Raw genomic sequence first — 21,403 nt, 5'->3', positions numbered from 1 at the left:
GTTCATAAAGGTACTACCAGTGTCACAGGCCAGCATAAACCTTCAATTCATTTGCAACAATGATAGCAAGGCTGAAAGAATGGCTGCTACCCACATTTCTGAAATGTAGTTTAATATAGGACCATTTATCTCTCTCAGAGAAACAAACACGTAGGATACTCTAATATGTTAATTTACACAATTTTTATAAAGTAAACATTTAAATATGATTTTACATCTTTAATATTTAAATCATATAATATACTATAACTGACATCTGTGGCCTAAACCTAATGTGAACCTAAAATAAATTAACTAAACATGGCAACTAGGTTCCAAAGTCTGAAAATGGCTCTTCAAATTCTGTGTGCACACATGTAAAGGGTGCAAGCTACATTTGTAACCAGGGCTTTGGAGCGGAGCCCGGAGCTGGAGCGCAGAGCAATGGAGCTGCAGGTTTTTGCCCAGCGCTGGAGCGGAGCCGGAGAGAAAATCTTGATTGCTCCACTGCTCCGTTTTTTTCATTTTCAATCCAAAATGAATGATATTTAGCAAGAAAGTCCTAAAAGTGCCAAAAAGTTTCAGATTGTATAACAATTGATATTAACATCTACTTTACCACTTTACGTAATATGTCACAGTTATTCTCACTTCGGCTGAAATCAAGATTTAATGTACAGATACAAAATTACAACGTTTTTTGGAGATATGTTTTATTAAAGAATAAGATAATTGACATCCGGCAACATTGCAGACTGCTTCCACCCTTCTGCCAAGGCTAGGCGAGTACATACTCACGTAGATTAGTTAGATAGATTAGTATGTGTTGATACTTCTTTTGTAGGGGTTGATCAACAAGATGCGTTGAGTGCTGCGATTATGGAAAAGTGTGACATTATTTAAGATATAACAAACAGCTATATTGCAAAAAAATATTGTTTATATTTATTGATATATTAAGATATTGCAAGAGATATTAACCACTTAAGCTCATTTCTCACACGAGCTCCCATTACCGGTACATTTGTTCATTTGTACATGCTCCCGTATCACTCTGGCGGACTTATTCTATATGTCATCTGTTCAACGGTCTTTTGGCAGCATTGTTTGTAATTTTAAATTTACTGAAAAAGTCACATGCAGTAAGCATATAAATATACAATAAACATTTTTGCATAAATTAGGAGTGATTTCTGTGATATATCCAGAGTGATTGGAAAATGTCCAACACAACTTTGGGGGTTAATCCTTAGGTCATTTTAAGAAAAAACATTTCTGTGAACACGTGTCCTAAAATTCTTCCTAAGGGAGCTACAGTCTCTTCAAGGAGGTGATGAAAAGTTAATTTCTGATTAATATCTCAAAAACGCTTTAATATAGAGTAATTAAGTTATGTCTGTGTCTTAGCATTAGTATGTTCTACCATATTACATTATCCAAAATTATTTAAACCATAGGCGTCCCAAACTGGCGGTTGGTCATTTTTATTTCATATTTCAAGAAAGGCTTGTCGTTGACTGCCCCTGGCAAGGAGGGGTAATATTATGTTCCATAATAAGTTAATCATTTTTGCTTATTATTTATTATTACGTTTAAAATTTATGGTTCCAAATTTGAAAAATAAGTAATAAGTAAAATTGTTTATATAATTCTAAACAGATTAAAATTTTTAAACAGTTTTCTCAGAAACAGTTAATTATACAAAATAAATTAAGAGTAGCATTTTAATGCATGTATTAGCATTAAATGATATTCCAGGGTTATATCTGTTAAATAGTTGAAGATTTTAAAAATATTAAATAAAATTGGCCCAGTCCCCCCAGTTTGCGATGCCTGTAGTTTAAATAATTTTATTTGAATGATGTTGTATGATAGAACGTTGGAAATAAACTTTAACGGGAAAGCGGATTCAAATTACAAGCACAGTCCTTTTAGTAAAGAGAGCAAATTTTTGGAAATATGTATAGTAAGATGAGGCCCTGAAACAAACTCTTGTGTCAGAGGCCCAGTCTGAGGCCTGAAGCCTGAACCAAAGTACTTCAAGGCATTGCTAAGCAAAAGGTGGGCTGTAAGACAGAGGCAGGCCTCACTTACAGAAGTTGGCGAGAAGAGGGTTGTTAGAAGCAGGTGCATTCACATATAAGAGCTTATAAGAGGAACTTGTGCCAAGATGGCACCTGGATAGCCCGATACAAGGACACTCCATAGACATAACAAGGAACAGGCAAGTACATCTTAAAGACAGGACAGCATGATGGATAGATCTGTTTGTCTGGAACAACATGATCAAAGGGGAGACAGCACCCTAATGAGCCAAGGGGCTGTACCTCAATACATCAGTAGGGATGAGTAATCTGTCCTGTAACTGTATAAAAGTAGGTACCGGAGTGCGCATCTTTGTCCAGCCTAGGGAGCAGTGGAGTGTCCCGCCACTGACTGAGCTGTGTCTATTGCCAGGGGGCACATATTCATAGTATGTCCTGTAGAGTCTATAGGAAACTATTACTGTGATTCGTTTGACAATAAACCTGGCTCGGGTTCCTTCATACCTTACTAGAGTCTGTGGTCATTGGGGGTTCTCTCGGGGTCTGCTGTGTCAGCTATCTGCATAGAGACGGGGCAGCACACAGAGGGAACATGCACGCAGCCGACTGTTATCATCATCGAACAAGAGCAGAGCACCACATCGGTAGCTACTGACAATAATATGTTTTTCTTTCATCATGCTGGAAACATTATACAAGATAGAGCAAATAACAAGTTCTATCTTGTATAATCTATTCAGGCTGATGAAACAAAACATATTTCCGAAAATTTGCTCTCTTTACTAAAAGGATTGTGCTTACAATTTGAATCCGCTTTCCTGTTAAAGTTTATTTTCAACCTTGTAACGTGTAGCCTCATTACTTCCCAACAATTAATGTTGTAGAACAGCGATAGCACGTACTAATGTTATGGCACATATCATATTTAATTGATATATCTACATTAAAGCATTTTTGAGATATTAATTAAAAACTTGGAAAATATTTTGAATATTTTTACCACAAAATTTCATAAGAAAAACTAACTTGCAATTTATAAATGAAAATTTATGTTAATTATGTATATTAAAAATACTTCTTACTTCATTAAAACTGCAAGAAACATGTTAACATATTAAAAAATACTTTGATAATAATTTTGTGTAAAAAGAAAATGCAATTATTTTTGTCCAGAAAATCCAAAATAAATTCGAAGTACCTTAAGTGGTTAAGATATCACAAGCAGGTACATTATTAAAAAAAAGTAATGCTTTCGTTAATTGCTTTTCGAAGATCAAAACAAGAAACATTTGGATGCAGTAGCAGCACAAGATTTGGCCATGGCTTCAACAACAACAAAAAAAAATCAAATCTGCCCCCCATGATTGACAGACGATTTATGGAAAAGGATCTCAAGGACGTCTTTACTTTTGAATTTGAAAAGCCCAAATTTGGGTTTTGGGGAAAAGCAAAGAAGAAATCGGCAATGTGCAAGGTGGAAAAGGAAGTGAATGGTGAGCTCAAACCATGTAGCTTCAAGACAAGTGAAGCAAGTGCTGTGAAAAGTTTCAACCTTTGGTGGCATGTAAAATGTAACCATCCTGAAAACTATGCGGCTCTAGTTACAAAAAAGGATCAGGAAGATAAGCAAAACAGAAAGCTGATGCGGCTAAACAACATTCATCTGGCTCTTTGAAAACTCCTGGAGAAAAGACTTTTTGCGGAGCTTTATCTGAAAAGAAACCCAAAATTGAGCAAACAAAACTTGACTCATACTTGAAGTCTTCAAAGGTTACAGTCACCATGGATGCCAATACTTTCCGTGAAGGGCTGATGGAAATGGTTTGCTTGAGTTCAACACCACTCACTACCTTCAGGCTAAAGAACAAAGGATTCCAAAAAATTGCAGGTGAAATGGGTCGGCAGCTTGGCGTTTTGACAGGGCACGATGCAGTTTGTCATTTAGTTGTCAGCACAGCTGAGTCTGGTCGCGAAGAGCTCAAGAAAGCTTTGAAGCAAAAATTGTGCTATCTGAAAATGGATGCGGCAACCCAGGGAAACAGAAATTTCCTTGCAATCAATGCTCAGTACTACAAAGAAGGAAAAGATAAAGCTGTGGTAAAAACCTTGGACATAATCGACACTGAAGGGCATCACAATTCTTTGTATGTGAAAAGTCAAGTAAAAGCTATGTGAAAAGTCAAGTAAAAGCTAGAAAAATTTGGGATCAGTGAAATGCAAGTGCTGAGCATCTGCACTGACAATGCAGCAAGCATCATGTGTGCCATCAAAAATTTCAGCAAAGACAATGAAACCATTTCTACCTCTGAGAACAGGGATGTGGACAGAACTGAAGCTACTTTGCCTGATGAAGGAACTAAAGGAATGGATCAAAATCAAACTCAACATGGATGCTGCTGCGCAATAGGTTAATTACCCTAGCCTGATACTTCCAACATGGCTTCATGAGGACAACTCAAAAGTCCAACTGATGAGGTGTATTCACACTCTTCAGTTGGCAAACTGGGATGGACTGAACAAAGAACATGCGAAGAAATTACTGGCAAAAATTCAACAAGTCATTGTCAAACTACGAACCCCACGTATTTGAAGTGTTCTGCTTGATCTACATGGGGTAACTCAATCATTGGATATTGTGACTCGCTGGGGTTCAACATTTGCGATGATTAATCGGCTTCTCGTTTTTCAATCTTACTGTGAACAAGTGGCTGCTGCTGGAACAAGAGAACTCAAGTTAACAAAGCTGAATGGGATGAAGTGAAGAACCTGCGAGACCTCTTGGCAAAACCAAACCAAACCACCATGAATCTTCAAGCTGTCGATGTAACCCCAGGAGTTTTAATGAAGGAATGGCGAAAACTGTCAAAATTCTTGCAAGAAAACGGTGGACAAATTGCAGAAGGAATTCTATCCTCCATGCAGAAACGTGAAGAGAAGCTTTTTGACAATATTCATTTCCTTGCTGGAGTTTATGTTGACCCACGGTATCAGATTCTTCTTACCTCAAGGGAAATACCAAAGGCAAAGGAAGGGCTCCTTGATATTTCTCAATGACTCAAAAAACAAAGTCTATTACTACATTTGAACTCTGCGAAAGAGGTTGAAGAAAACGAAATACAACAAAAGGAGTAATCAACAATTGAATTTGCGGTTTCGGAATGTTCACATCCTTCAGAAACAGCAGGCTTTTCTGAAACTTCCGTCTCCACTCTGAACTTGTTCGAGCATCCATCCCTGAGATGTCTTCAACCATCATGGGGAAATGGAGATAATTCAAGCATCAATTCTTCAGAAGATGATGTCTTTGAAAAGGAATTGGATAGACAAGTAAGACGCTGGCGAATTTCTGCAATTCATAATTGTAAAGAAGCATTACTTAAGAGAAACTTTCGGGAAGATTGTGAGGCGATGGAGTCTATTGGTAGGCTAAAAGTAAGTCTGTTTTTGAGGCTATTCACAGCTACCCACACCGCATTCAGGCTGCCTGTAGAATTGCTTGGAGCATGCCAACAACTCAAGTTAGTGTAGAGCGACTATTTTCGGCTTTAAAGTTCATTTTAAATTATTTGCAGCAGCCTATGAAAGACAAATTGATTGCTGCAATAATTTTTTACAGAATTAATTATGACTGATTCTAGTTTGTATCATTGTTGGTGACATTTAAATTGTTTTAAAAGTCTGAATAAAAATAATGTTTTTTCAAAATTACAGTGTGCACTTTTTTATTTAGTTAAAAATTAATTTGAGTCGAGTGCAGAGCAGAGTCGGAGCAGAGCTGGAGCACTCACTATTGGTGCCAGAGCGGTGATAGAGCAGAGCAATTCAAAAAATTTGATTGCTTCAAATCCCTCTTTGTAACAGATTTCACGCCACCACTTAGTGTGTTCTAGCTGTAATTTCAGCAGCAGTACAAGTTTGTAGCCTGAAACTAGTCAAGATACGCAACAAATTGCAACAGGTCAGTATTCCTGATAAAGAAGAATACCTGGCACCATCTACTGCCCATTTCAAGTGAAGAGCATTGGTGAATAACTAGTAAGACTACAACTGACTGTCAGTATTTAATTATGGAGAATAGAGCAAATTATTTAGAATACTAAATTTTTTAAGATAAACATTTGCATAATTTAAAACATTACTATTGTATTTGTAATGTAATGTTTTGTCTTCCTTGAAAAAAATTATCTAGCTTTGTTGAATATATATTACATCTTTCTGCCTACTGAATACAGCATTCTGAAACACTTAGTGTATTTTGTCATTAGAGCATCAGATGGAAACACCAATCAGACTGCACAAAAGATGCAGGAATCCTATATTTCTGGAATTCCTCAAGCAAAGCTTCCAAAGTACTCAAAGAAAAATGTTTGCAGGACAGTCATAAGGTCAAACATCAAATATTGAAAAGCTCCAACTCCTAAGTGAAAAACAAATAAGCTAATGGTGGCTTAAAAAGTATACTATCAGTAATACCAGAGAGGGTCTCTCAACAGACTGGTGTATCCATGAGGCACATCTGAAAATTACTGCTGCTATGATATCTTAGAAGAAAACTGAACTATGTCCCTCAAAGGAGACAGAGAAAAGTGAATGTAAAAGTCTCTGTACTTCTCAAAGATATTTATTTATTCATATTTATATGAAATTACAATATAAAGTACTCATCTAGTGCTTTGGGCACCCATACAAATCTTTAAAAAAAATACACTAATAAATAAACAGACCCATCAAATACCTCAGATCAAATCAAGTAACTCAAGTGTGTAGAAACCTGAGCTCCTCCTCCAAAACAGTGCCACAGAAAGGCTGGGGGCTATGACTGTGGACAAAATGGAGGCCAAACCACTGTCATATAAAAGGTTGCAGCCCACTTATTACTACCTTATAAGGCATTTTATTATTAAATTAACTATCAAATATTTTAAATCTAAAATCTGTCTACATGAAACGATTAAGATAAATAAATTGTTATTTAGAATCAGGAATTGTAAGAGAGCCTCCATTGTCCCTTCCATCACTGGAAAATTAAAATCAACAGCCACTATTTTTAACCACTGTACTTTTCTTGCTGTCACATAAATAAGGAAGAAAACAAAATAGCCATGTTAATTTCAATTCCATTCAAAAGAGAGAAATAGATGTGTCACATACAAAGGACAAAGCCTATAAGCTAAGAAATGGAGGATTGTTCTCATATGTTGGTGTCCATTTAAAACAATAAAAAGTAGAAATAAACAAAACAAAAAAACATCAGAAGCACTTGTGTCCTTTTAATAACAAAATACTGTATTTTTCTGAGATGCCACAATTCAGATTTCAAGATGATTTTGTATCAGCATATATTTGTTCTGAAATTAAACTTTTACTATTACTAGACAATCAGCAGCTCTGAAAACAATTAATGATATCTCAGTAATAAAAATACCCAATGAAGAAATAAGACCCTAACTGTTTATACTGTATGCTGCATTGTTTATGATTCAGATGTTGTGTTTTCTGCTAACAGTAATCTATAATTGTATGTTTCTCATAAGCTCAAACAATTAAGACAGTTTAATCAATCTAAAACAAAACTGTGTATTGAGATCCTGCAGATGATAAAAGAGCAAAAATAATAGCAGTGTACCCTGTTTTATGTAGTGCACGTGAATAACAACATTAGATTCTGCCAAAACCTGAAACTTATGTAATTTAATGCAGAATACATGACTTCACCACATTTGTAATCAAACAAATTCTTGAGACAATAGTATACACTATAAACTTAATCTAAAATACATTAAATGAACTAAGAAATTTGAGTAAAAGATTATAAAACCTAACAAAAAATAGACTATGTGAATACATTTACTCTAAACTCTTTATAAGAATTGTTATAAAGTTGTATAAAAAGAAAATACTTCTGTGGTATATTTCAAATACAATATATTTTCTACAACTTGCTTTCTTCTGTACAGTATACTTATTTTAAACCACAATTTGATTGAACCCTACCAATTTTTTGCTGTTTTCCTGACCAAGCTGTTTACAGCTACTAATATAAATAAAAGTAATATTTTGGAAAGTATGTAAATCTCTCATAAAACACTATAATATTTAGTAATAAATTTTACAGAAGAAGATTTCCTTCAACAAGGGCTTTTTAAATTCCCACTATCAAAGAGAGAAATAATCTTAGAGTTTTGTATAACAACCCGTCACCACAGTGTCTGAGTGCCTAAAGATGTAGATATGTTGCACTCGCTGAAAGTTAACCCAGATCAACTGCTTGAAAGACAGCCATGATAACCACTACACCACCAATACTCCTGAAAGTGCAGATGACTGGAGCAACAACTCAGTGAAATAGGTCAAGCTGACACATTGTAAACTACCGTATTGTCAGCACTTATGTTTTTACAGGCCAGATCTTCTGTCTGCTCCACTTCACAAATTTGAGGAATTTAACTTTATTCATGCATTTAAACATCTGAAACCAGCACCTCTGACTGAAATGAAGGTCAGGTTTATTTTCTAATGCTCTAAAGAGAAGAACATGGAATGTGCATATTTAGGCATTTGGGGTTAAATAAGCCCCCCAGAATGGACAGAATTAGCAAAATAACACTATCTCGTGATACCATCTGAAATACATGTATTTGGAGGTAGAAAATTTGAACTTAAGCTAACATTGACCTAAAGAGGAATAACTTGTACTCTTGAGCTTCCTCTGAAATGCAGTCCATAGAGAGTTGTGTGGCTACCCGTGAAATCACAAATCTATCAGCCAAATCAGAGATCCTAGAAAAAAAGAGCATTCAGGAGGAATGTTGTGAGGATTTGTGAAACTCCCTAAAAGGCTTTGGGTGCATTAAACAATGAAGGGATTACATGGAGACCAAAATATATCATCTCTGATCAATCTAATCTTGTTCCCATACTTTCCATGTCACTTAAAGTAATACTGCATGCAGACCAACAGTAAAATTTAAAAAATGAAGATGCATCTCTCAGCATGAATAAATGAAGAAAAATCTGTATATTGAAAAGTGTCTATAAATGACACAGCAGATCCTGGGTACAATACATATATATTACAAAAACTTTGTTTAAAAACAAATGATAGCTGAGCAACAATAATAGACTTACCAATCACATAACTTACAAATTCACAAGCACTTAAAAGCAACTATAGTTAAGGACATCATAAATGTTACAGTCCACATAATATGAACTAATTATTCCTACTAAGTATGAAGTAAAGTTACTTTATCACAGCACAACTTTAACGCTGATAACCTTAGCTAGTCGTTTCCTTGCTTTTAATGAGGCAATCGGTAAATTAACAGAGTTCTCAGTAACACCAACTGATTTTAGAAAAGTTTTTGGTATGGGAATTTCTCAACTTGTGTATGTGTGCGTGTTCTTCTTAAACTCTCTTTATTTTAAATATTACAAGACTGTACCATGCATAATACTTTCCTTTATCATAGAATATGAGGGTTGGAAGAGACCTCAGGAGGTTACCTAGTCCAACCCCCTGCTCAAAGCAGGGCCAATCCCCAGATAGATTTTTGCCCCCATCCCTAATTGGCCCCCTCAAGGACTGAACTCACAGCCTGGGTTTAGGAGGCCAATGCTCAAACCACTGAGCTCTCCCATTTCATTTTCACCAATGCTTTTAATACGTACACTCTCCTTTTTCCCGTTTGTGCAGCTAGCTGGAGAACTAGTAACATCTCAACGGTTTAAATAAACAGGATGTGACTTGTCAACAAATTATTAAACAAAAGGCGTGAGCGCTGCTGGCCAACCTCATAACAAGAGGCCTGCCTCTTGCAAAGCACAGCTGGGCCAAGCTCCTCACATGCAGGAGGCGGCTGAGCTAGCCAGGCCTGGCTGCACCCCTTCCCCTCCACCCGAACGCGGGGCTAAGCCCTCGCACATTCAATGTCAGCCCCAAGCCTGGAACCGCCTCCCGTCCCAGCCCCGGCCCCCAGCCCCGGCCCCCGCGCGGTGCTCTCTGCGCCTCGGGCAAACTTGCCGCTGCAAACCCGCCCTGTGAGCCGGGTGTGGGGGCAGCAGCGCGGAGCTGGGGCCGGTGGGCGGGAGGCTGCCGTGACGCCGCCGTCCCGGCCAGGCGCTACCTCCAGGCGGGGTAACGGGGCCAGCCCTCGCCCCGACACATGCCGCCCGCGAGCGCGGGGCCCCTGGGCAGGCGGAGGGAGCTGGGGACAGGGGACGCTCGCTAAGGGGCGGGGAGCGGGCGCGGGGCCGGTACCTGCCGGCTCTCCTTCCCCTTCGTCTTGGCTGCCATGCCGGGCGGGCCCGCGTCTCTGCGTTGCCCTGGGAGGCGGCGTTAGCGCCGGGGAGGAGCGGCCCCCTCTCCAAACCGTGCGCTTCTCGGGAGTGCGATCCGACTTAGCACCTATGTGTGACCCTCTGACATCACAGCACCCACCCCCTGTGTGACCTCCCCACAGCACCCATCCCCTGTGTGACCCTCTGACATCACAGCACCCATCCCCTGTGTGACCCCCTCACCCATACAGCACCCGTCCCCTGTGTGACCCTCTGACATCACAGCACCCATCCCCTGTGTGACCCTCTGACATCACAGCACCCACCCCCTGTGTGACTCCCTCACCCATACAGCACCCATCCCCTGTGTGACCCTCTGACATCACAGCACCCACTCCCTGTGTGACCCCCCCACAGCACCAATCCCTGTGTGACCCCCGCCCCCACAGCACCCATCCCCTGTGTGACCCTCTGACATCACAGCACCCACCCCCTGTGTGACCCCCTCACCCATACAGCACCCGTCCCCTGTGTGACCCTCTGACATCACAGCACCCACCCCCTGTGTGACCCCCCCACAGCACCAATCCCAGTGTGACCCCCCGCCCCCACAGCACCCATCCCCTGTGTGACCCCCTGCCCCCACAGCACCCATCCTCTGTGTGACCCTCTGACATCACAGCACCCAACCCCTGTGTGACCCCCTCACCCATACAGCACCCATCCCCTGTGTAACTCCCCCACAGCACCCACCCCCGTGTGACCCTCTGACATCACAGCACCCATCCCCTGTGTGACCCCCTCACCCATACAGAACCCATCCCCCACCCCATAACACCCATCCCTTGTGTGAACATCGCTCCCACAGCACCCATCCCCTGAGTGACCCTCTCACCCTCACAGCACCCATCCCCTGTGTTAGCCCTGCCCCATAACACCTATTCCTTGTGTGACCCCCTCACCCATAACACCCACCCCTTGTGTGACCCCCACCCCCACAGCACCCATCCCGTGTGACATCCCCCCACCCCCACAACACCCATCCCCTGTGTGATCCCCTCACCCCCACAGTACCCATCCCCTGTGTGACCCCCTCACCCATAACACCCACCCCTTGTGTGACCCCCACCCCCACAGCACCCATCCCCTGTATGACCCTCTCACTCCCACAGCACCCATCCTTGTGTGACTCCCTCACCCCCACAGCACCCATCCTCTGTGTGAATCCCTCGGCCTCCATAACACCTATTCCTTGTGTGAGCCCCACACAGCACCCATCCCCTGTGTGACACTCCCCACCCCCATAACACCCATCCCGTGTGAGCCCCACACAGCATCCATCCCATGTGACCCCCCCCCAGCACTCATCCCCTGTGTGACCACCATAGCACCCATCCCAGGAGTGTGATCCTCCCCATAGCACCCACCCCCACAGCACCCATCCCCTTGGTAACCCTCCCCCCACTCCCATAGCACCCAGTCTCTGTGTGACCCTTCTCACACTCTCACAGCACCCATCCTGGGAGTGTGACAGCATCCATCTCCTGTGTGACCCACCCACCTCCATTGGACCGGTCCTGGGAGTCTGACCTCCAGCCACCCCCATAGTGCCCATCCCCTGTGTGAACCCCCACCCCCACCCCCACAGCACCATCAGGTTGCCAACTTTCTAATTGCACAAAACTGAACACCCTTGCCCCGCTCCTGCCCCACCCCTTTCCCAAGGCCAGCTCTGAGGCCCCACCCGTGGCTCAATCCATCCCCCCTCCCTCTGTTGCTTGCTCACCCCCCCACTCTCACTCACTCATTTTCACCAGACTGAGGCAGGAGGTTGGGGTGTGGGAGGGGGTGAGGGCTTCAGCTGGGGGTGCAGGCTCTGGGATAGGGCCAGGGATGAAGGATATGGGGTGCAGGAGGGGGCTCAGAGTGTGGGAGGGAGCTCAGGGCTGAGGCAGGGGATTGAGGCACAGGAGGGGATGTGCGGTGCGGGCTTCAGGAGGGACTGGGAGTTTGGGTGCGGGACGGGGCTCAGGGCTGGGGCAGGGGGTTGGAGTGTGGGAGGGAGTTTTGGGTGCAGGCTCTGGGCAACACTTACCTCGGGTAGCTCCCCAGAAGCAGTGACGTGTCCCTCTGGCTCCTAGATGGAGGCATGGCCAGGTAGCTCTGCACACTGCCTCTGCCTGCAGGAGCTGCCCCTGCAGCTCCAATTGGCCACGGTTTCTGGCCAATGGGAGCTGTGGAGCCGGCGCTCAGGGCAGAGGCAGCGCACAGAGCCCCCATGGCCATCTCTCTGCCTAGGAGTCAAGAGACATGTCAACGCTTCCCAGGAGCCGTGTGGAGCCAGGTAGGGAGTCTACCACCCCCACGCCAACTGGACTTTTAACAGCCCAGTCCGCAGTGCTTTCCAGAGTCGCCAGGGTCCCTTTCGACCGGGTGTTCTGATAAAAAAACAGACACCTGGGAACCCTAACAGCACCCATCCCCTGTGTGACCCCCACCCACCCCCATATCACCCATCCAGGAATGTGTGACCCCATACACCCATAGCTCCCCATCCACAAGGGTGTGACATCCCCAAACACCCATCGCTCCCATCCAGGAATGTGTGACTCCCCCCTCATGCACCCATAGCACCCCATCTCTGAGTGTGTGACAACCCCCACACCCAAAAAACCCCATCCACTAATATGTAACACACCCCTTCCCCTCACACCATAACACTTCCCTGTTGCTAGAGTCTTTCCCTGTTGCGGGGAAAGACCCAGGCAGCTCCCTGCAATGGGGAAAGTCTCCACTAGCACAGGTATGAGTAGCAGTGTAAATAGACAGTGAGACACCACTTAGGCTAGTAAAGGCTCCCTGAACCTTGTGGATATATCCCCAACGTGGCTGGCTGCATGCCCAAGCAGTGCCTCCCATGTCTATACTGTTGTTTTTAGCAGTGCAGAGTCTCCAGCAGCTAGGAGGCAGCGAGACTCTGCACTGCTAAAAACAACAGTATAGACATGGGAGGCACTGCTTGGGCATGCAGCCAGCCACGTTGGGGATATATCCACAGGATTCAGGGAGCCTTTACTAGCCTAAGTGGTGTCTCACTGTCTATCTACACTGCTACTCATACCTGTGCTAGCTGTGGGGGGAGGCAAAGGGGTTCTAAACACCACTGAAAGAAGGTTGCAGTGTAGACATAGCTTCTATGACTCAGTCCCCAGGCTGTAAAATTAGGGTAATACTACTTCCCCAAATAGGAGAGATGGTGAGGATAAATTCATTAATATTTTGGCTATGGTCTCAATCCAGCAAACCACTTTAAGCACCCGTTGACTCACTGGCCCAGCATTTACTATTCCACAATAAAAAAATCAAGTAAATATCAAATAGCTTTGGAAGCAATTGGCACAGCAAACTACTTACAAATTTATACAAGCAAAGTAAATTTTAACATGTGTGTAACTTCAGGCACACGAGTAATGCATTGACTCCAATGGGCCTACTCACGTACTTGAAGTTACATATATGTGTAAGTGCTTTGTTTGATTGGGGCCTATAAGTACAGTAGAACCTCAGAATTACGAACACCAGAGTTACGAACTGACTAGTCAACCACACACCTCATTTGGAACCAGAAGTATGCAATCAGGCAGCAACAGAGATCAAAAACAAAAAACAAACAAACAAACAAAAAAACCAAGTACAGTACTGCATTAAACGTAAATTACAGAAAAAGTAAAGAGAAAGTTTAAAAAAAGAGATTTGACAAGTTTAGGAAACTGTTTCTGGACTTCTTTCATTTAAATTAAGATGGTTAAAAGCAGCATTTTTCTTCTGCATAGTAAAGTTTCAAAGCTGTATTAAGTCAGTGAAAGAACAACCAACATTTTGTTCAGAGTTACGAACATTTCAGAGTTACGGACAACCTCCATTCCCGAGGTGTTCATAACTCTGAGGTTCTACTGTACTTTTCTTAAGAAATGAGTTGGAAACCCCCCAATACCCAAACCACCTTCCATCTCAGGTAATTAGTCTCCCTACTGAAGATCCCCCTGTAATTTCAACTGGACCTATTCTTTTATTAACTTCCTGTTCTAAATTGTTCTATGTTGTTCTAAAAGCTGGTTAAGATCATATGGAGAAGGTGGCAAAAATCCATAGAGTTTCACAACAAAGACATGAAAGAGATAAAATATAAAGACTCTTATAAAAGTGGTGTACCTATTCAAGGGCAAAAGGGCAGAGACAGTGAATTTATATTTTTTCCCACAGACTTTACATGTTCTTAAGATATAATAATAGTTTCTTATCTTTGCTTTGTATAGCACTGCATTGCTATCTTCTTTGGTCTGCACACAAAATGAAACAATAATGTTAACTGAAAAGCTTAGTTTTGACTATTTAAATATACTTTTAAGATACTTTTTTCAAAGCAGAAATGTCTAACCTTCAGCATGAAGCATAATTATTATAGCATGTTCAAGGCTGTCAAAAATAAATGATAGCCCTTTCCCTAAAGAGTTTAAAATCTAAAAGATAGACATATAGAAGATGGGGTATTCAGACCAAAGGGTAAGGGGTTTTTTAATGTAATATTTTAAATACATATTTTTAAAACTATATTTATAACACTTTTAACATTTGTTTATCTCTAGCTTTGAGATTACAATACTACTTGTTGTACAGTTTGGGACACTGGCTCATTCTTCTCTATTGTATCAAATATAAGTCTTCACTTTCAAGGCCCTTCACAGTCAATCCCCACCCTACCTACCGTCTCTCATTCACTCTCCAGTTGTTGATGCTCACCTCTGATCAGCCCATGATATAAGCCTCCTCTGCTCACATGTTACATTTTCACTCAAACACCTTTGTGCTTTCTCAGATGCTGCCCTTCCAACTTGGGAGGCACTTCCTGTAAATATCACAAAGCTACCTCATTGTTTTCCTTCAGTCCCTCCTTACTTGAGAATGGTTAGGCTGCTGGTATGCTGTTATCAGTGCCTGTCACCACTATTGTCTCATTGTTTCCTTGTACTGTCCTGTCTGTCTGTATCTATCTGTTGTCTCTTGTCTCATGCTTAGCCTGTAAGCTCCTTAGGGTAGGGGCTGTGGTTTTGTTCTGTATTTTTACAGCTCCTAGCACAATGAGTCCATGACTGGGGCTCCTAGGTGCTACGGTAATACAAATAACAACAGCAGCACTCACCTTGGATGTAGGAGATCTAATTTCAAATCCCTGTTGCAATGACTATTCAAATATTTATACAAAGTCGAACAGTTTCAACAGGAGAGATTGAGAGCGACCCACCCCTGAATATCCCATAGTTCAGTGATTAGGGCACTCTTCTGATCCTCATCCAGCAGAGGGAATTGAACCTGCGTTATCTATATCCACACACTCCTAGCATTGATAGGCATCTACCTGGTCTTAACTCCTTTTGAGAAATGGTGCTTAGGCCATTGTCACATTCTGGGATGCAATCTATACCACTGAGGGGTTGTGTCACCACCTGCCCTTTAAACATGGGTACCTTAAATGCTCTGCTGCAGCTCAAAGCCTGGACACCAACAGCCAACAGACAAGCATGCATGGAGTGTCTGTGAGTTAAGCAGCTCTGACTCAGCATTCTGATTCCAGCAGCGTTCTAGTCACACCCCAGCCACACTCGGTTATCTACCAGCCTTGGTTACTACCAGCCAAGTGACTCCAACGCTCATCCAGTCCCGAATTTTCCCCAAACTGTGTGCTCTGCAATGTCCAGCCCCTTCCTGGACCATTCACAGGAATAATGATTTTTTTTTGCTCCTTTAAAGAGTCAATACCTAGCAGCTTGCCACATTAACTGGAGTTAACAATCACTTCAATTCAAATACAGCACTGGTTTGGTTTAGACTAAAACAGAACAAGTTTACTAACATAGATTAAGAAATGCCAAGTAAAAAATAAAGGTGGGAGATGGTTACAAGCTAATAACAGTGAAAAACAGTCTTCTAAAAGTCTAAAACTTGATCTAGCCGGGTACAGCCTTTGTTTAAGAAGGTTTCTCTCACCAATCACTTTTAGGTCAGTGTAGCTGACTGTCTGTTAGTCAGGACCTTCCCTAAAAGTATAGGAGTTGGTTCCCCTTTGTCTTCCTAGGTGAAAGATAACTCAGGGTTCTTTGCCCCCTCTTTTATAGCCCAGTGAAGAAGGATACCTCCCGTCCCCAAAATGAAGTTCATTCAAGCTGTGAGGAAGGAGACATGGAGTCTGGCGGTAAAACAAGTCCCATGCTGGTTTCTTCCCCTGCTGGTGTTTGCTAAAATGCAAATTGATTTGTTCCTCCCTCTCCAATGCAAATGAATGGCCTCTTGACACGTGGTTGCTAATCGATTCTGATAACACCTGGCTGGAGGCATTGGCTTGCCTGTTGCCTGGGAGAAACCTGTTTACCCAAACCCCAGACTTGTCTGGTAAACACATTTGTGTTCCACATTTCCTACATATTTGTATGGTCCCTTAGGTGTTTACCCTGCACACACCTCACAAGAATATTAATGATCAGTGCATTATTAATTTTCCAATTATACCTTACAAGACACATGTCAGATATAGTTTATGACATTAATGAATTGGGGTAGCTGAACTGGTCAGGCCTGATGAAACTCACTGCCAGGTACCAATGAGCCCCTGACTCTCTTTCACTGGGATGTTGTTAGGGTCACAGCCACACACACTTTTCTTGGCATTACCTACCAGCTAGCCTAAAAGTCTCCCTGCTCAGTTTGCTGGTTTTTGTGGATCTCATTCTTAGGTGCCTAACTCCCCTAGCATCGTACAGGAAGCCTGGATGCCTAATTCGGGACTGTGGATTCCATTAGGTGGCAGGGTGCCTAACAGTAGGCATTGCAATGATGACCCTAAGTCCCCTTGTGTATTTAATACCTTGGGTGAAATCCTGACCCCACAGGAGTTTTCCAATTGACTTCACTGGGGCCAAGAATTCACCTCTTGTTGCTAATATGCCCAAAGACATATAGTCAGCCCTTGTTAAATTATTATTCAGTGCCACCAATGTACTTAGTGCTGCACAGGACACAAAAAAGGCAACTCCTGTCCAGAGGAGCTTACGGCCTTATTTAACGCTTAACATTATTCTTGTTTTCCCCTGTATCAAATTTGTGAATCTTGACAGTGTATTCCTTCATAAAGGTTGTCCGGGAAATTCACTTAGAACTATTTTTATACAACTCTGCACTATCTAGTATGTAGATCTTCTGAGACACCTGTCAGCTAAATTATCCACATTTCTTTATTTTGTGCATCAGGTCTCCAGGTCTAGACTCTTAAAATCAATTATACTGAGTGATGACAGAACCCTAAGAACTCTTAGTTCATGTTGATGGCACACTGCAGTACTACATGCACATTTACATTACTCCTAAAATTTATTACATGGTCAGGGTCTAATATGAACTATTGATAATAAATAAATTCAGTGTTGGCAGGAAAAAGCACAGGTCCCAGGAGATGGATTACATGTTCTTAATGGTCTTTTCCATATAATTTCTAAAAATTCTATTATCCTAAATTCAATCCTTGGCACTAACTATTTAAATCTTTTGGCTGAGATCAAGAATAGTATCAATTTATTATTTGCTTCTATCTTCTTGAGGGACTACTCCTTGCAAGGACAAGATGATGGAATCACTGATACAACTCCTGTTTTCCTTCTTTCACTTCTGTGAACTATGTTATTTTAATACTTGGCAGTTTGTGAAATTAACACACATCATAGATAGAGCACTGGACTAGGGCTGAGTTCTCTCCCCAGCTCTGCCACAGGCCTGCGGGATGATGTTGGATGACTCACATTACCTATATGTGCCTCAGTTTCCCCATCTGTAATATGGGAATAATGATACAGATGTCCTATGTAAAGAACTTTGATATCTACTAATGAAAAGCACTATAACAGCTAGGTAATAAATTTTATTATATTTATTATTAATTAGGAATCCTGATATTCCTACTCCCAAAAAATCCCTACTGATATTAATGGAAGCTTTGCCTGAGTAAGTACTGAGTGAAAATTAAGGGGAAGATTCTGGGTTGCGCTTCTTGAAGACATGGCACAGAAGAGACAGCCAAGGGTTGGGTGTACAGCAGGGGCCGGCAAACTTTTTGGCCTGAGGGCTGCATCGAGTTTCCAAAATTGTATGGAGGGCCGGTTAGGGAAGGCTGTGCCTCCCCAAACAGCCAGGCGTGGCCTGGCCCCACACCCTATCCGGCCCCTCCTGCTTCTCGCCCCCTGACGGCCCCCCCGGGACTTCTGCCCCATCCAACCCCCCCGTTCCCTGTCCACTGACAGCCCCCTGCCACCCCATCCCACCCCTCCTCTCCTTCCTGACTGCCCCCCCAGGACTCCTGCCCCATCCAACCACTCCTTCTCCCTGTCCCCTGACTGCCGCCCGAACCACTGACCCTGACTGCCCCCTGCCACCCCATCCAACCCCCACTCTCCTTCCTGACTGCCCCCTGGGGACTCCTGCCCCCTTCAACTCCCCTGTTCCCTGCCCTTTGACCGCCCCGACCCCTATCTACACCCCCGCCCCCAACCACCACCCTGAACTCCCCTGCCCTCTATCCAGGGGCGGCTTCAGGCCCCAGCATGCCAAGCGCGTGCTTGGGGTGGCATGCCGCGGGGGGCGCTCTGCCAGTCGCCGGGAGGGCAGAGCGCCCCCCACGGCGTGCCGCCGTGCTTGGGGCGGCGAAATGGCTAGAGCCGCCCCTGCCTCTATCCACCCCTCCTCCCTGCTCCCTGCCCCCTTACTGCGCTGCCTGGAGCACTAGTGGCTGGTGGTGCTACAGCTGCGCTGCCCAGAGCACCAGGACAGGCAGTCGCACTGCCCGGCTGGAGCCAGCCATGCCACTGCGCAGCACAGAGCACCGGGTCAGGCCCCAGCTCTGCAGCTGCACTTCCCCAGGAGCTTGCAGCCCCACCATCCAGATCATGGTGCCAGCAACAGAGCGAGCTGAGGCCGCAGGGGAGGGGGAACAGCAGGGGAGGGGCCGGGGGCTAGCCTCCCAGGCCAGGAGCTCAGGAACCAAGCAGGAGGGTCCCGCAGGCCAGATGTGGCCTGCAGGCTGTAGTTTGCCTACCTCTGGTGTACAGGATTGGAGTGGAGGGGAAAAAATTGTGTGTGATTGATTGGCTCTCTCTAGAAGGTCAGACATCGCTTTGCATGTTGTAAAAACAATGACCACCTGGAGTTTGTGTTTCTTTTTCTTAAAAAATAACCATGCATTGACTCTGTGAAGCTTATAGAAGAGAAGGGAAATATAAAACTGGACCACTTAACTGAGGGGAAATAATTGTCTCTGGATAGAACAACTTACTGTGGTGTACATTAAAAAGGAGGAGTCAGGGGAGAATGATTAATTGCTATGTTAATACTCTTAAGTATGATGATACAAGATCTGCTATTAAAAGCCACATAGCACTGATGTAGTCCTGCTGTCACAAAGGGCAGATTTGTTATTGAGGGAATGAAACCTGCAGTGTTGTGCAAGTTACTAATCCTGATACAGGGTTTCCTGAAACCTAACCCACAGGGCCAGGATTTAATCAATTTGTTGTCGTGAGTGGACAGCAAAAGGGATCTGTGCATCATATTTGTTTGTAACAAGCAGAATTCCATTAAGAATTTCTACCTGCTTTTCATCCTGAGTTTACATACCTATGATTATAAACATGATTTATGATGCTTAACCAAAGGTGAATGGAAAAGCTTTTGTAAGTAAAAATCTGTTTAAGGACTCTATCAATAGTAGTTTGTGTGTGGATATACTTGAAGTGACAAATACATTTGCATTTTGTAATAAAACTTGTGAAAATCAGTCCCTCAATTTTTTAGTGCCAAGCTAAGAAATTATGGAGTGTTTAAGTTGGATCTGTCAAATTTGTTTCCACCTCTGTGGAACCTGCAAATCCTGCATTTACAAAAGTCAGTATGGTAATTACAGCATATTGTAAATGGCTCCATATATATACTTAAATGCTCATTTGTGTGAACAAATGTGGATTTTGGGAACATAAGAGGTCCATGCAACAATTATGAAAGAGCATCTTCGTTGCCTGCTTTTGAGAATCTATCCATTTATATCTACACATATATTTTGATACTGACTTACTATCTTGAATTAAAAATAACAGAGGCTATGGCGCTCACCATTGAAACTGCAGATTGAACTCCAGTCTTCCACCCAATAGGAGTTTTGCTTGAGGAAGAATCCAGTGTTGGGCCCTTAATATTAAATAAGAAAAATGTAATTACTTAACCTTAAAGAGCTTGAACCTCCATTTCTTGCACATTGAAAATGTTCACTGAAGCCAATGGGCATTTTTGTTGCAAAAGGAATGCAGGATCAGGCCCAAAATCTACTCATTACCTACCAAATTATCATAAGGAATATGGAGAATGTTATATTGCATCCAAAAGTCACATTTAATGCCATATATTTTCTTTACACATTATTTCATGCAGCATTTGTAATTCTGAATAACGTCTTTATGTGGTTGGATTAATATACAGAGTAAAAGAGGAAGCAATTGCAGCTATACTACTGTCAGATACAGAGCATTGCACAAATTGTAGGAATTCACAGTGTGTGCTCTACATGGAGCCAAACCAATTCTGTAAAATACTATGAATAATTTTACAAAACACCACGGGATCCACCTCCCTGAACCCAATTCAAACAGATTTCTGATTTTTTTTTGGACAGTGATTGGTATACATATGTCAGGGAAGGTCAGTTTCAGAGCAGCAAGAAACAATTATACACATGTTGCTTCTCGAACTATAAATCACAAGCTTAGTGGGTAATGGGAAGTTTCCAGTTTGTTGTGACCCAACTAAGGCCCATGTTTTGTACTGAGCATTTTTGTATATTATAGAACATATAATGACAACCTTCAAAAAGTGGCAAACTGCTCAGACATAATGGCAAGCCTTGAAACAGCTGCAAGACTCCCAGGAAGTCTAGCCAGCATGTGGGGCATGGCAAAGAAATAATTTTATCATACAAGGTCTCTGAACACATCAGTAAACTTTGCAAAATA

At 42.7% G+C, this 21,403-nt stretch overlaps 1 protein-coding gene across 8 annotated transcripts in view; it reads right to left on the bottom strand.

Moving 5' to 3' along the window:
* The window catches only part of CABCOCO1 (ciliary associated calcium binding coiled-coil 1), a 91,455-nt gene that overhangs the window by 60,059 nt on the left and 9,993 nt on the right, over positions 1–21,403 (bottom strand). For 3 of the 8 annotated variants that reach the window (XM_045025856.1, XM_045025864.1, XM_045025857.1), the window contains one exon: positions 20,511–20,585. In XM_045025856.1, coding sequence (XP_044881791.1) covers positions 20,511–20,585 — 75 coding nt within the window. Of the gene's footprint in view, positions 1–6,759; positions 6,779–8,699; positions 8,805–10,284; positions 10,460–15,069; positions 15,211–20,510; positions 20,586–21,403 lie in introns of those variants that run through there. The other 5 variants (XM_045025861.1, XM_045025860.1, XM_045025858.1 and 2 more) reach the window with 5 other exon arrangements.

Source organism: Mauremys mutica, chromosome 7, assembly GCF_020497125.1.
Source record: "Mauremys mutica isolate MM-2020 ecotype Southern chromosome 7, ASM2049712v1, whole genome shotgun sequence".
NCBI classification, from domain to species: domain Eukaryota; kingdom Metazoa; phylum Chordata; order Testudines; family Geoemydidae; genus Mauremys; species Mauremys mutica.
The sequence above is the reverse complement of the archived record's forward strand: the minus strand, read 5'-3'. Positions and strand labels throughout refer to the sequence as shown.